Source organism: Carassius carassius, chromosome 17, assembly GCF_963082965.1.
Source record: "Carassius carassius chromosome 17, fCarCar2.1, whole genome shotgun sequence".
Taxonomy (NCBI): domain Eukaryota; kingdom Metazoa; phylum Chordata; class Actinopteri; order Cypriniformes; family Cyprinidae; genus Carassius; species Carassius carassius.
This window is the reverse complement of record NC_081771.1, coordinates 12,475,812-12,493,312: the sequence shown is the minus strand read 5'-3', so window position 1 is coordinate 12,493,312 and position 17,501 is coordinate 12,475,812. Positions and strand designations below refer to the sequence as shown.

Genomic DNA, 17,501 nt, shown 5'->3' with positions numbered 1-17,501 from the left:
AGATGGAAGGTGGAGAAAACTATTGTTATGTAAAGATCACAATTTGAGATCTTTATTTTACAAACATATATTTTAGATACAGATATTTATGATAGATATTTTAAGTTTAAGGAATTACACATAGCCATGTTTAAATTGAAACTGAAATTGTAAAATATGGTTTTCTACCTTGTTTTGGGGTGCTAAATAAGAAAATGAAGCGGAGATCTTCATTTTACAAATAGATATTTTAGGTACAGATATTTTATAGATCTAATCTAAAATAAATATGAAATTACTCATGACTATTTAAATATTCACAGATTTTTACAGTGTGATTATGGTGCTAAATGCAGGGGAAACAACTGACATGAATCTCTATGTAAATAAAAACTCAAAAGAGGGGAAAAAACACCAACACTAAAAGAATCAAAATACCCTTGCCTTCTATTATTATGGTCATTACTTTCAAGTTAGAGGAGGAGATTGACTTCAGTTACCCATCCATTCAGACATAATTTGATCATAACAGGCTGTTGTACAGACAATCTGAGACACATATTCGCTACTAAAATGGTTGTCAGTCTTAAACGCTGTCTGTGAACGCTGCCATTGTGAGTGTGAAGGTGATATATTTAGGTACACAGTTTAGGGGCAAACATGACACGATCCTTTTGTTCTCCTTTCCCACTGAAAGCCTCCCATTGATAGCTGACTCAGAGCATTACTCACTTACTTTCAGGACTGACAGCTACATTGGTCAAGTGCTGAATGCAGTTAAAATAAAAGAGATGTTTTATGAAGCTCCTCACCTGTATATTGGGTCTTGCATCACCATCATCTTGCTTTCATCCCAGGTCCATTCTTTTTTCTGCAGGAAATAAAAGTGATCACTTCAGTCCACCACAAGCCATGCTTTAAAATATGATAATATATCTGAGGCAGAAGCTTGCTCTATCAATTTTTCTCATGTAAGTTCCAGCTCCAAATTAAACCAAGAGATAAAGCACCTGTGTAAATCAATAATTTATGTTTAAATGAACAGCACGAGGCAACTTAAGATGCAGAAATTGCAGGGACTGACTGTATCCATTAACTTTGAGCTTAGCATCTTGCTAAAGGACAAACCATCCTGTAAACCACCTTAAGTCAAAGTGTCTTGCCAAATGGTGAACACAGCAGAGCAGTGCTGTGATTTTTTTTTATTCTTATCTGAACTATGACCTACAGTTTTTGTTACTAAAAACAAGAATCTAAGCAGACCAACAATGGAAAATGGACACTGAATCAACATGCCTCTAGATACATTATGTAATATGTTCATATTGGAAGTTAACACTTAAAATGAATCAATTTCTACTACAGCCCAATAAAACAATTTATGACAGTATTTTCATTCATAAAAGCCAATTATAGATCATTAAAAAGTTCTCTATAGTCTCAAACACAAGAAAACACTGATATAAATTTCATAGTGCATTTTATGTACAAAACCTTTGTGCATTAAAAAAGTATTTTATAAGCATAAAGCTTAATGCAGCATAACAACAAACGTTCAGTTTTGCAAACTATTGCAAACAACATACTTCATACAAAAAAATTATTTGCCTGTAATAACTGAATTTTGTAGCATCTTTGTGCTGCTAAATGGTAACATTTGTGTTAAAGGAATAAGAAAAAAATTAATGAATACATTTATAAATAAAAATAAATTAATAAATTAAAAATAAGCATGCATGAATGAAAAAACAAATAAATTTTGCGCTTTTATCTTAGAAACATCTAAATGGCTAAAGTCTAATCTCACTGTAATCAGCACAAACTGGGCTTTAATAATATGTGAGCAGCATGTATGTACATTATTGTGTTTTTGAGAAAAAAAATGAGTGGTTAGTGAAAAACTAAAACTGTTAAATCACTTGAATAAGGCCATAAAACAAATACAGAACATTGGTTCCCGGGACTTTTGAGAACTGGAGCTTGTAGCCTAGCATTTTCTTTCCAAATTATGTGAAAATCATCTTGTTTACTCACTCACAGAAAACAATATATTGATTTAAATTTTCTAAGACACTTTTTGTTGGTAAAAGTCATATGCGAGTAGGCATCAACTATCATGAATATCATTGTGATTGTGAGAAGACAAAGGCCTGCATAATGAGCTGCATAATGAGCCATTCAGTCGGCTGTGTCACTGAGAGGGAGGAGTTACGAGAAAGAATGCGAGGACAAAATAAATGTATATAATTTTATGTTTGCAGTTTATTTAGAATATATTTAATTACCCCACAACCTAATTTAATATCCACTTGCGAGTGCAGTTAAACAGTTTATTAGAAACAATCAAAGCTGACTTTCAAACATACTCCAGTCACACAATCCTTCAGAAATCCTTCAATCATTATTATTATTATTATTAATGTTGAAAAGAGCTGAGAATATTTTTTCAGGTTTTTTTGGGGGGGATAAATTGAAAGAACAGCATTGTTTGTTACATTTGTTACAGTTACATTTATTTGTTACATTTATATTATTTACATCAAGCTTTTGAATGGTATAGTATTGTATATTGTTATCGAAACTTCATAATGTTTCACTTGATTATACAATTAGTCAGGAATTATAGTTTGGAAAAAGTCTTTGGAAAAAGTCTAACTAGTAAAATGGTGACACGTTATGTGAAAACTAGTACAAGTACAGTATATAAATAAATGAAAAGTGACTTACTCATGTTTATGATCTCTGCTGAATAAAGTGCTTCATTCTTTTTTTCTGAGGAAATCCAAATATCAATACCTCAACCACATCACATCTTTTCGGGGCGAATTATGTATAATTCCTCTCATCGCGAAGCAAACAGTAAAATAAAAGAACTTGAAGAAAAGTCTTGCTGCATTGTCTTCTGTTGTGTGGGCATATTCAAGCCGCGCGTTTCAGTTAAACATTAGAATCTGAATAGCGTGTTAAGCGCGGGGGCATGGTCACATTAAAAGATATAGAAGGGAGACATGAAAAACGGACATCGCATTGTTTTCATATGGATTACTTTATCAAAGAATATTTGTTTTCGGCAGCACTTATTTAGTTTAAAAGCAGACATGTCAAGCTTTCTATAGATCTCTCTCTCATGTCTCTTCGTTGAGTATTCACTGAGTTACAGTTCATTTTAATGACGCGTGACTAAAAGAAGATCAGAGCAGACAAAGGCTGCAGACAGCACACAGACAGTTTGTTATCTTTATTTTATAAATGCACAAAGTTTTGTTGTTATTGTGTCTGTATACAAAAAAAGTAGACCCTTTACAGATTCGATAGATGTATTGCTCTTATCTGTACGATCAAAACTGAAAGTGTAATTTAAGTTCTTTTCGGGGGGTTATCAGGAGAAAATGCCTCATAACGCGTATACGCGTTAATCGACTCCAGAGGGTTAAGGGGCAGTAATATTATAATGAGATCCCTTTGCAATGTCACCAAATGAGCGAAATCAGACGTGCAAATTTTTTTCAGATGCTTTCAGAAAAAGGCTTACCAAAACAAAGTTACTGGTTTAATCTTTTTCACGTTTCCTTGGTTGGTAGATGCACCGGGGACCTGATTATAGTACTTAAAACCTGGAAAAGTCAGATTTTCATGATAAGTCACCTTTAAACTAGAACATTTTCCTTTACCTTTTTCTTCTTCCGCAGCGCTACTTTCACCCCGTCCACAGACACGATGATGTTGACTTTCTTTTTTTTGATATTCTTCACTTTAAATTCATACTGTAAAGAGGAGAGAAAAGATAGAGATCATTATGGGAAGAAATATCAGAGTAATTATTTTTCCACCCTTCCAAGACACCCAAGGATACTTCTATTAATTAAATTCAATCCAAGACCCCATTTAAATAGAAATCATGTGGTCCGTCCTCTGCAAACATCAATAACTTCACCCTTTTTTAAATTGGCGTATATGCCCTTGCAGAGAACGAGCTCAAATGCCATTAACATTTCGACAAATGAAATGCAAGATTGGAACTTTTAAATAAGCCAAGCGCTTATCAACAGTGTGGAAATCGGAAAGTGAACAGCAAAGCCTTTGAAGTGCATTTGGATAGAATCGAGTTCTCTAGTAAATGGCTTTCTCCCAGCTCTGAGTTAACTTTGTGATGTATGCAATGCTCTTGTGCTATTCAGAGAGGCATTAGCCTGCTCAGAGATGTATGGATGAGGGTTTCGGTACAAACAACTGTGAGCAAACACTCTTAGACAAGTAAACAAGAGTCTCCAGAGCAGAGTTTTCTCATTTTTCATTCCTACTCATGAACAGTACACAAATTCATAGGGACACACAATATCGGTAAAAAGTACACCAAGTTGCCATTGGGCCTTAATTAATACACAGAACGTCAAATTTGAGCTGAACATCCTTCAAAACAACATGCTGAAATCTTTACACCATCAATACCACCACAGCAAAATCCTTTTAGCTGCTCTGCAACTTGTTTGTTCACTAGCTTATGTTAGAAAATAAGGAGAAAGTTTTCTTTTTATGCATCTCCCTGCCTAAAGACATTAAAGGAATAAGTGGATTCTATGACCCATTTTGGGATGTTTTGGCAAACCACAATTCAGACCAGCCACTGTTGACACAAAGATGCAACATGTTTAAACCAAGATGCAAGATTCAGTGTTAAATAAATTAGATCAAATACAATATCACCTACACAGATGTCCACACTGGATTGAGCCGGATCAACGCACGCAAGGCTGCTGCCCTGGACGGCATTCCTGGTTGTGTGCTTAGGGAATGTGCAGCACAGCTTGCAGGGGTCTTCACAGACATTTTCAACCTGTCCCTCACCCAAGCAACTGTGCCAACATGCTTTAAGTCCACATCCATTGTGCCAGTACCAAAACACTCCTCCCTGATGTGCCTGAATGACTACCGCCCTGTAGCACTCACACCCATCGTTATGAAGTGCTTTGAGGGACTGGTCCTAGCACACCTCAAGAACTGCCTCCGACACACACTGGACCCACACCAATTTGCCTACCGTAGCAAGAGGAACACAGAGAATGCAGTATGCACAGTACTGCACTCTGTACTCACACAATAACAACACATATGTACAGATGTTGTTTGTTGACTTCAGCTCAGCATTTAACACTGTCATTCCCTCCAAGCTGACCACAAAACTTGAAGACATGGATATTAACACCTCCCTCTGCAACTGGATTATGGACTTTCTGACCAACAGACCTCAGCATGTTAGATCAGGCCACACCTGCTCCACCACCATCATACTCAACACCGGCGTACAACAGGGCTGTGTGCTGAACCCATTCCTCTACTCCCTCTACACCCACGACTGCAAGCCTGTGCATGGATCCAACTCCATCATTAAGTTTGCAGATGACACCTCAGTAATTGGCCTCATGAGAGACAATGATGAGACTGCCTACAGGGAGGAGGTACAGCACCTGGCCGCATGGTGTGCAGAAATCAACCTGCTCCTTAACATTGCGAGACAAAGGAGCTCATTGTGGACTTCAGGAAGAAGGTAGGAAGAACGCATGAACCCATCGACATTAACGGGGTGGTGTTGGCGCAGTGGATAAGAAACATGCCTTTGGTGTGAGAGACTCAGGTTCGAATCCACTGTGAGACACCAATGTGTCCCTGAGCAAGACACTTAACCCCTAGTTGCTCCAGAGGCGTGCAACCTCTGACATATATATTTGTAAGTCTGACAATTGTCGCTTTGGATAAAAGCGTCAGCTAAATGAATAAATGTTAAATGTTAAACGGGACGGTTGTTGAACGTGTCTCCAGCTTCAAGTTCCTGGGAACCACCATCATGGAGGACCTGTCCTGGACCACAAACACATCCAGCCTGGTCAAGAAGGCTCACAAGCGCCCCTTCTTCTTCAGGACACTGAAGACAAACCAGCTGTCTTCAGCCATCCTGGTGAACTTTTACCGCTGTGCAAATCGAGAGCATCCTGACCAGTTAAAAATATGTACAAGAGCAAGGATGATTATTAGCAGTAAACAAGCTAAAGCTGCAATGTCATTATGTAGATAGAATTCCCCACCCTTACTTAATTATCGTTATTCAATAATTGAATGCTCAGCACAACATAAAAAATATAGCCTAAATAAAAAATAAAAATAAAACAAAACAAGCTGTAAAGCCTGCCACATGCACCTAGGTGTTAATACTTATCAGGTGACGGCACGTTTATCGCTCTTTTCCATTTTTACTCCCACTCTGCAGTAATGCCTTCCTGTTTGTCTCATTTTAATTGAGTTTCTTTCAGCCACCTGGAGCCCATTTCTCGTCTCTCAGCAGGTGTCGAGTGAAATTTTATCTTGATACACTGAGGTCAAAGAAGATACAGACACTGCAGTCTGTAAGAGATGTATGGATTAAAGATTAAACCAAAAGATAAAACCATTTCACTAGACCCTGCCTAAAACAACTTTTGTGATACAACTTTCCTTTTCAGGTTCTGACCATACAAACAAACAGACCAAAAAAAAAATATGACTGGTGTTTAACTCTGCAATGTTTACTTGAAAATAATCTTGTGTACTATGCCTAAATACTGAAGAAAGAACTAAATTTGCTCTAGATGTGCATATTAGGCATGGCAAAAACTTTACACCGGTGTTGAAAACAGAACGAAGTTAAAAAATGTGCATACTCAAAGTCAAACAATGAGGAGCATAGAGCTCGTCTTGAATTCCTTTCTAAGCTGAACCTACAAGGTCACAGAAAAGTTCAAACAACCAGATGAGAAATCGAACCATGCTTACAGAATGCCTTCAGAGCCAAAACCGAATGTTTTACTAGGAGAACGGAGACAAAAAAATCTATATCATACAAAATTTAATCAAATATGCCAGTGATCCCTGTACTGAACCATCAATGGACCAAAAATGCAACAAGCAAGAATACGAATCCTAAATCATTTGAGAGATGAAATATAAGCACAGCACCACCAGTAGTATGATTTATGAACATATACTTTTAATAAATTGTTCAAATGCACAAACAACGAATCCTTCACTAAAAGAACTGAATTGACCTGATGTAACCAGAGTAATCTCTAAGACTTTACAAAATGAAGCAGTTTGTTGATACGACACCATGCAGTTTAAAAGATACCTAGTCCCACAGATACAGATACACCTTCCTAGACACTTGTTATAACATTGTTCACTAAGGGATTATTAGACACAGTTGTAAAAGAAATTGGACATAACGACAGCCTGTGTGCAACTTTTATTAGATTGATCATTTTTGTGAAACCAGAAAGACTTTCCGTGTCTTTTAGGCCTGGTAAAATAAATTAACATTTCATAATATGTATTTCAATGATTGTGTGAAGTGATATATTGTACACAACTTTTTTTTGGTTTTTGAAAGGAATCTCAAGCTCACCATTGTTGCATTTATTTAATCAAAAATGCAGTAAAAGAGTTTAGTATTTAAAAAATCTATTTATTACTTTGAGGTTTGTACAATTGCAGCCACTTCAGTCTTCAGTGTCACACGATCCTTAAGAAATCACTCTAATATGCAGAATCATCCCTTATTATCATCAACAGTTGTGGATGCCATGATACATTTTTCTCAGGATTTTTCTGGGAAACACTAGTGTTAACTAGAATTAAAAGTTAGTGAACTAACTTTGATGTTGGCTTGGCATCTTGGCCATGTGGCAAAAGAGCCACAGTACTTGTGTGCCCAACATTCTTGAGTTTCAAAAAAAAAAAAATAATAATAATACCATAACAAAATACACCTGCAACGGTCGTTTTCCATGGTCCCTTGCTGTTTTCCTTTTTAATAAAAAGCATAGGCTATGATAACAGCAAGGACAGGGTTGTCTAGCTGAATGCGAAATAAGTCATGCAAAAACTATAATCTCCTAAATACCATTCAATTTGATCTTATTTTAATAGTACTAACAACATATTTAAGTTATCACACAGTACTGAAAAATTAAAGAAGGGACACTATATATAGTATACTTCGGCGAGTCAAGAGCTAAACAAAAAGTCCTGTTTCATTACAAAATACTGTACCTTTTATAAACTTTATACTATCACCACAAAATTTTAATTTATATTTATTAAAAAATAAATATTTCATAAAACTGAAACTTAAATATATTATTTCTATAGGCTATACAAAAAAAGAAAAGAAAAAAGACTAAATAATAAGGCTGAATAAGCTGATCTATAGCATGTTAAATGATGGTTGCCTGTCTATGAATGGTACACCCCTCTAAGCTCATAGAAGTGGTTTGACCCAAGTCTTCAGCAGCCAATGACATTAACCCGTTCAAACTGATTTTTAATGCGTACTTCACGTGTATTTCACGTGTATTTAACGTGTATTTAACATGTGAAATACATGTTAAATACGCGCTGATTTTTCACGTGTAAACAACACGAGTTAAATACGTGTTGTCTACGCGTGAAATACACGTATTTAACGTGTTGTTGACGTTAAAATTCACGTGTATTTGACCCTCTTGGCCTTCCACACACATTAGATATAATGAAGGGAGACGTGAAAAAAGGACATCGCGTTGTTTTGATATGGATTACTTTATCACAGAATTACTTTAATACAGCACTTGTTTAGTTTAAAAGTAGATATTTCAAGCTTTCTATAGATATCTCTCTCATGTCTCTTCGTTGAGTATTCATGGAGTTACAGTTCATTTTAATGACGTGTTTGTGAATGAAGATCAGCGCAGACAAAGGCTGCAGACAGCACACCTTGTTTGTTATCTTTATTTTATAAGTGCACAAAGTTTTGTTATGTTTGTATCCAAAAAAGTAGACCCTTTACAGATTCGATTGATGTATTGCTCTTATCTGTACGATTAAAACTGAAAGTGTAATTTAAGTAATTTTCGGGTATATCAGGAGAAAATGACTCAAACGCGTATATGCGTTAATCGACTCCAGAGGGTTTTAAAAGACTGTCGTGACTTTTTTTCCTTCCAGTATTCATAAGCTGTATCACGCTGTCAAATTAAATTTTTATTTTACACACATAAACAGCTCAAAAACACCTGAAATCTGCTCTTGTTGTGTTCTAATGGGTGGATTAGTGCATTCGCTGTGATATTATTTTTGTAAGCTCTTAAAAAATATAAAAATGCTTTTATTCTGAGCTCGTAGTGATAACTGGGCTGGCTGATGAAGCGCTCATTTCTCTCTCGTCTTTCTCTCTGTTCTTTGGCCAGAGACATAATTTATTAATGAGATCTGACCCGGTAATAATAACATATGTTGGTTTAGCTTGTCAGTGTGAATGAAATGTGTATTTATTTGTCCGATCTCGCCCCGAAACGCGGCTGTCATGTGACTTTTTTTTTCCTTCGCGATGTCAAATATTGCATTTTGCACACATACACGGCTCAAAAAACCCTGGATTTTGCTCTTGTTGTGTTCTAATGGGTGGATTGTGTGCATTCGGAGTAATATTGTATTTTAAGAAGCTCTTAAAAAAAATATATAAATGACTTACCATGTTGTGCAGCGCCGATCAATCTATGTGACTTTCAGTCTGACAGAGAAAATCTCACAAGCACATATAAACACTCATTTTCATGTGTATAATATATTCTTCTAATTGTTTTGTGCCGTTTCGCTGCAGTGTTTTAATGTGAAAGGCTGTAAATTCTCTATGTGGACTTCAAGTGTTCAGAGAATACATCGCGAGCTCGCGGCCAGTTGGCTGCCGCGAATATCATGTTATTACTTTAAACAGTTCAGAAACATCTGAATTTAGCTCTTGGTGTGTTCTAATGGGTAGATTTCGTGCAATCGCCGATATAATTTAATTTTAAAAGGTCTTAAATAAGAATAAATTCACTCGTTGTGAGCTCCGTGGAGACAATGCCTGAGCTGACCAGCCGTGATTCTTCTCTCGTCTTTCTGACTGCTCTCTGCCCAGAAATCAATTATTAATGAGCCCTGACCCCTGTAATAATCAGATATGTTGGTTTAGCTTGTCAGTTTGAGGGAAATTGTATTATTTACTTGTATTTTTAACCGGTTTAAAAGTGAAACGAAACCCGACTCCTCCCCTTAATCTCTCCCGGGTATTGCAACTGTAGGGGCGCAATTTTTCTCAGACAATGTAAGTCTATGGGTAATGTATTTTTACATTAAAAAATTAATTAAAAAAAAACTTTAAGTCTGATCAGTCTGAAAAGATATAGCACACACCACCGCTCTATCCCGCAGGTGTCTGCCGAGTTTGGGGCTTGTGGCTTTAAAGCCCTAGGAGGAGATACGTTTAGAATTTTTAGTCTCAGAAAAATAATAAGAAGGGGAAGTTTAAATAGCATAACAGTATGTTGGCTTTGCCAAGCCAACATAATAATAGAATGAATATGTCTGAGGACTAAATTCTTTAATGAACTGTCTTTAATTACTCATCGCACTGCAAAAGTCTGACTTGTGAAATGGGCTACACAAAAAAATCGTATCTTTATCTTTCGAATAAAGAATTGCTCCTCAGACAAAAAAGGTGATTCAAGTAGCCAATGTTTATTATGGTTTACACTTACAGATTGACTAAATAATATGCCAAGCACACTACAGATCCCATTAGGCCTATATCCCAGAAGTCAAGCTGATTCTGCTATAAAAAGTAAGGGATCATAGTCGCTATTATCTATTATACACTTCACAGACACCAAGGACGCGATTCTTCAGCTATGGGGTGATGAAAATAATGCACAACTTACAGAGCAGAAGCCATTCATTTGATCTACAATGCACCTTTAAAATGTCAGGCTCGTTTTGCTCATTGCAACAGCATTCACAATATCCTATGTTGGTCGCCTTTGAGAAATGGCATCTTTCAACAGAATGACATTCACGCGCTGTTGAGGCTAGATTAGGATTTTAGTAACCCTCCTGGGATCAGGGGATTCAGTGGGATACACTGGCAGCAATCTACAAATCCTGGGTCACTCGTGACAGCTACATGAACGTACACAGGCTGGGGCAAAGACTTCCTTTATTACACTACTAAATCTGACACATTCATTCATTCTTTCTTTCTATCTTAACATGTAAGATTATGGGTTGATTATTGAGCCACCCTGAGAGGTAGGGTGATCCATCATAAATGACACCCTTCATCATAGGTGGCACTTTATTTCTGTCTTGTCGCCAGACAATGCATCATCAACTAATCAACTAAAATTTGATCAAGTCAATAATGAATTTGATAAACTATTAGTTTTTGCACCATGCATGGGAATCACATCTAGTGAAGGCCACTCTTTGACATTTCGGTTCATCTCAATGGCAGTTGCTCAGCAGGCACACAACTCCTCAGAAGTTTGCAGACCGCTTTCATCAATCAATTTGTTCATAAATTGCTGCAGTCGAATCAATTTCTGTTGAAACAATTTTTTTTATACAATTTACAAAGAAAAGTTTTGCTCTTGTTCATAAAACTGCAAAAGTCTACAGCAGGAAGAATCATATTTTAAAGCATGATCAGTTTGATCTAATTTTCAAAGGAAATTACTTTTATGAGTTGATTCTTTTAATAAGCAATTCAAAATGACTCACACACTCAATTGTTACTGGTTTAAACCAGTCTGACGAATCCTTCACTGAATGAATAAACTGAATCCTTTAGAGCATCTTGTGAAACAACATCTGACTCACAGGTTGTCAATTCTTCCAGTTACGTCTGTTATGAAATGACGTGTTTAAAATTTAAAAACAGTTTCACATCACTTTTCAGAAATCATTCTAATATGATGATTTGGTGCTCAAGCACAATTTCTATCAATGCCAACAGCTGCGTAATATTTTTTTTGTGGAAACCATGATATATATTTTTCAAGGTTGTGAATAGAAAACTCAAAAGAACAGCATTTATTGGAAATATGAATATTCTGTAAAGGTCTTTAATGTAAATTTGATCAGTTTAAGGGCTAAAGACTGCAACAAAATGGTCACTTGTTTTCACTTGTCACTGAATCACTCTTTGGTAAATTTCATAAGACTAGGAGAGTAATGGTACATTTAATAATAGTAGAATATATATATTTTCTACAAAAAAATAAAAATAAATGATTTTGCACGTTACTGTTGTTAAAGGTCCCATGACGTGGATTATTTTCTTTTTTTAAATGCTTTTTTAATGTTTCCTGAGGAGTACTTATATTGTTAGTATGATTTTTACAATTAAAATTTAGAAATAAAAGGCATTTTTATATCCTGATTTTAGCCCTCTGGCTTGAATGCTCTGTTTGAAGGGGCGTGTCTGCTGTGAGACTCCGAGAAAACGACAACTGTTGTGATTGGCTGACATCTTTGCATTCGAAATGTGTATTACATGTGCAACCCCTCTAAAAATACTTTTACTAGGTTTTTTTTACTATTACAGCTGTCGAGATTAACGAATCGTGGAAGTGTTGATTATAGCATTATTTTTTAGATCTTTTCCCATCACATGAAAGGCTGCAGTGATGAGCATTGAGTACACAGAGTCTGTTTATCGCGTGAATGCAGTGATCTCGCCATTGCAACGTGTTTTCTCTCACAAAATGCTTTCACCACAACTAACAGCATACACAATATCGACATGAATACAGTAAGAGCTCCGTTGTGCAGCATAACAGCATCATTCATGATAACAGCAGTTTGGGCAAGTGTGCAGATATACTCGTGATGTGTGATTGACAGCTCCGAACAAAATAAAGGGAGCTTCTTTAATCGCTCTCTGTAGTTTAATTACAATTTAAATAACAGATTTGTTACATGCTATGCTACTAAGAGAAACAATTTGAAGTTGATCTTTTAGTCACTGGCTTGATTCACTGATGCATAAACAGTATTAAACGATTTAGAAAGAAAGTCTGTGTGAACTTAAATAATTAGCTACACATCAGAAATCACAGATCAGGCATTAATGAACACTGTTACTCACTGTTTGTGGCGGTGCTGTCGAATCCATATCATAAAAGTCTGTTTGTAAAGCCTTTGCTGACATTGCGACTGAATTAAATAAATGTTTGGGCGGGCAAAGCAGAGGAAGGGGAGGTAAACTTTCCCCATATGACGACATATGAGGAAGATTCCAGATCGGCCAGTCTGAGCTCTCGTTTTCTCAACGAGAAACGAGGGCTCGGTTTACACCTATCAAAATTTCTAGCCACTGGGGGACCATAGACAGGCTAGGGGAACTCATATTAATGTTAAAAAACCTCAAAGTGAAATTTTCATGCCATGGGACCTTTAATAAAATATATTTTGTAAGCTATCCAAAATAAAGCTTAGTGCTTTACTGTCAAATGAGTATAAACATGAAATAAACAAGAAATGAATATGTAATATTATTAACTACACTTATTAATATTTACTAATTTAAGGTGTGCCAAGTAATTTTAAATTCCCTAAAAACCATTGAAACTTCCTATTTTGTAATAAATTAACAAAACCATAAAATTATACAACACTGTAAATATAGTATAAGTCCAGAATATTACATAAGGTAAATAATTTGTGTATTATCCAAAAAAATAAAGAAATAAATATGCGAATGTCAATGAGAATACTTTGTATTAAGGGCTTCAATCTATTCATTATAACAGATGGTCAAGGATGTTATAGATGCCTAAAAAATGTGTGCTATTGTGTGATGTAAAGGCTAATTCAGACAGGCTACATTATAACAACATTTCCACCAATGTCACTCCTACAGTTCCTGGAAGGAAAGAAGAGAAATCAATGCACTCTGTACTTTCCAGGGTTACAAAAGTCACGACGTTCTATCGTGAGGCTCTTTACCACACCTCTTTTGATAGAGTTTTGCATTCTAGAGAGCGAGTGAGTCACAGGCCCGTCCGTATCTGCAATCTTCCAGCAGCACAATGAGACAGACAATGTGTCAGCATTAATCATCAGACATGGTGGATCTTGGTGACAATTTCTGCAGCTTATCAAAAAGTAGAGGCTCAAGAGAGAAGTAAAAAAAAGGCTCAGAACAGACAGACCCTGCTGGAGAGAAGCACATCCGTCTTGGAAGTTTACGCAGACAAAAAAAAATAAATCTGTCACAAATCTAATCTTGAATCAATATCCAGATGATATACGACACCTACACTTCACTGCCACTGCTGAGGAAAAACTTTTCCATGATATCAAAAGATATGGATATGCTCTGAATCAACATTTAGATTCATTCAGTGTCCAAGGCTACACAAGATACTATCAAGGATGGCGTTCCCATAGCAACCGATAAAGATATCCTCAAGGCGTCCAGAAGGACAGTAAATTGTTTAAAATAAATTGATCTTGAAATATTATCCCAGAGTAAACAACCTTTGCTCTAGCATTAACTGTGAGATATGGGAAACAAAATCAGTTTATTTCATCTGGAGTAAACCAAGTTTCATGGATTTGAAAAGATTCAGTTCTGAACGTCACAAAAGATCTGATTTCATTACATTCTGAAATGAAGAGACAATAACATCTAAGTAAAATGAAAAGCAGAAATTGATACACTGAACCACTTTAGAATAAATTACATGATACTAAATTTAACTTTCTATGCTACAAAATTATTATTTTTTGATTTGATGGCTTCTGGCTCATAGCTACTTTCCCCTGAATGCGAGCAGAATGGGGCACAATGACACAATGAGTCTGAACATTATAATTAGACTGGCTGTGAAGAGGCTCTCAGTATAAAAGCCCAATGGGGAATACAGCCTCTTCACATCCATACTTTTCTCTTTTTCTCCCTCTCACCACTGTCAGAGACTCACGGAGATGACACTGAGATAAAATCAAGAACAGGCTTGCTCCACAGCTGGAACTTACAGGTAAATGCTTGTTTCATTACACGAGCAATGGCAGGCTGACCTACAAACAAAAGCCCATTTCTCAAAGCTTAACGGGCGGAAAACACCTCACTCTCATTTCATTTTGCCCATTTCATCACTGTAGACAAATGCCATTTAAGAAGCAATCCAAAACATCTAAGATGAATCTGTGCTTGAGAGCTAAGCGCCAAACGTAATCAAAGAAATCAGTTTGGCCTTGCTATTAAGTAACTGCACTACTAAACTAAACAGAGGGTTTTTACGTATTAAAATTATCTTCATGCACACATTCTGGAATTGACAAAGCAGGACTTCAATTTAAAGCACAAAGTGAGTAATTCAGCAATACTAGCATTATTGAAATAATTTTTATATATACATATTTTAGCTCTAATTACATTTAATCGCAGTGGTTATGTAAACTAGGATTGGGTCAGCATAGTCAACACCATAAAAAATACTTTTATAAATTTGTAAAAAACTTATTCAAGTCTATTTTACAAGAAAATACAATTTATATATATATATATATATATATATATATATATATATATATATATATATATATATATATATATATATATATACTATAACTTTTTTGGAAATAGGCTCATTCTACAACTCCTCCAGAGTTAATAAATTGAGTTTTACCATTCAGCTGATCTCTGGGTCTGGGGATAGCACTTTTAGCATAGCTTAGCATACATAATTGAATCCTGTTAGACTAGAAGCACCGCATTTAAAAATGACCAAAGAGTTTCGATATTTTTCCTATTTAAAACTTGACTCTTCTGTATTTATATCATGTACTAAGACCAACAGAAAATATTTAAAAAATCCGATATGATTAGGAACTATAACTTCAATTCCGGCGTAATAATCAAGGGACTGTGCTGCCGTAACATGGCCGCAGCAGGCGCAGTGATATCACACAGTGCCTGAAAATAGTCCCCAGCTAGTTTGTAGTTGCAGCAATTAGTGTTGTCAAAAGACCCGGAACTTCGGTACCAAGTCGGTACTAAAAAAATTAAAGTGTCACGGTACCAGGTTTCTGTAAGTACCGGTGGTACCGAGGACCCGTTCAAACCCGGTTCTGGATGCATACAGCGCTATGATTTCCGCGAAGCAGAAAACGCGGATGGAATCTCAAAATCCAGTCATGAAAAAGAAAATTACATTTTAATATGGACAGTCACGGAATTTGTCAAAGTTAGCATAAATTAATCAAATCCCCCTTAAGGACCAGTATCTGTAAATGTTAAGCCGCCAAAGTTGATTGAAATCTTAATCCTGCATGTTCTGCGTGCATATCTCTGTGTGTGTGTGTGAATGAATGGCTTGTTTACTACATAGACTGAAGCGCATGACGCTTGCAATAATGAGGACATAAATACACAAACAACATCACCAGAACTGTTCTGAGTCACTTCACAAGCATTTTACCGTTTCATTTGAGTAAAACCAGTGTCAATTTAAAGGTATCCACGGAAAACCATAAAAACAGCCTCTACATTGCGAGTAAATGACTCGCATTTGTGAATAAATTTTACTCTGGGTGACTAAATTATGTCTATTGTTAGCCATTGGCTAATAAATTCTTAGATTTTACTCGCCAGTGTGTGTGTGATCGAGGCTATTATAAGATTGGCGCAGATTTTCACTCGCTGAACACTGAGCGCTTCAGAGTTCTCTCTCCATCAAGCAATCTGTACTTTTCAATTCATCTCAATGGATGCACAGTACACCTGTATTTGCCTCTTTTACTGTCTATGATATTTGCCGAACTGTAAACTCTGTGTGAAGGAGCACGACTCGCCGTCGCTTTGCTGATAGCTCTGTTTCTCACACATGCAAATAGAGAGAGCGAGAGTCTTACCACGCTGAATCGACATGCTACATGTAAACTATATTCTTTGTTGTCTTCTCCTGTCAAAATAATGGAGTTCATTTAGAATTATTCACATTTTTCGAACAAGAAGAAGATATGACGGTTTCTCCGGTAGTGGGCGGAGCTAATGCGGAAATGGCAATTTCATTGGCTGGCGCTCATCTATTACCGTCCCTGTTTTGATTTCAGCAAATCAGTTCGACCGAACGCAGACAACGTGATTAATATTCATGAACCAGCAGCTCATCAATCCATAGTGCATTGTATATTGTTAGTATGGTAGTAGAATTGGTAGTATTATTATCTTTTAATAATAATTATTATGATATTACTATTTTTTTTTTACAGTAACCCTCAATGAACAAAAATATCTTAAGCATCACCACCAGTTTTAAGTTCAGTTAAAATGACAAATATGCATTCATTACAAATTCAATTTTACATAAAAGGCATTGTGCTAGAAATATTACTATTATTTTGTAAAATGTATGTGATACTGCTACTACTGTTAATTAAAAATTAAATCACACAATATTTCTTCCATGTTTTAATTTTAATAGCAAATCCCCTTTATTTACCAAAAATAAAATGTGTTTAAATTTCATAAATTAAAAGACAAATTAAATTTGGGTGAAACTTGTTTACTGTTTTTCATAATTATATTACTTGTAGAAGAACTTTAAACACAATTGTAAATAAGTATAAAGAATGTCATTGCTTTTATTTTTAGTGATAAAAAGTTATTTTTTTTTAATTAGCATATT

The 17,501-nt window shown here is 35.8% G+C and overlaps 1 protein-coding gene across 1 annotated transcript in view; it reads right to left on the bottom strand.

Annotated features, from left to right (window-relative positions):
* Window positions 1–17,501, bottom strand: part of LOC132161117 (carboxyl-terminal PDZ ligand of neuronal nitric oxide synthase protein-like) — a 100,803-nt gene that overhangs the window by 56,049 nt on the left and 27,253 nt on the right. The window contains exons 3-4 of the mRNA XM_059570927.1: window positions 3,651–3,743; window positions 792–850 (exon numbers count right to left, since the gene is read on the bottom strand). Coding sequence (XP_059426910.1) covers window positions 792–850; window positions 3,651–3,743 — 152 coding nt within the window. The remainder of the gene's footprint in view (window positions 1–791; window positions 851–3,650; window positions 3,744–17,501) is intronic.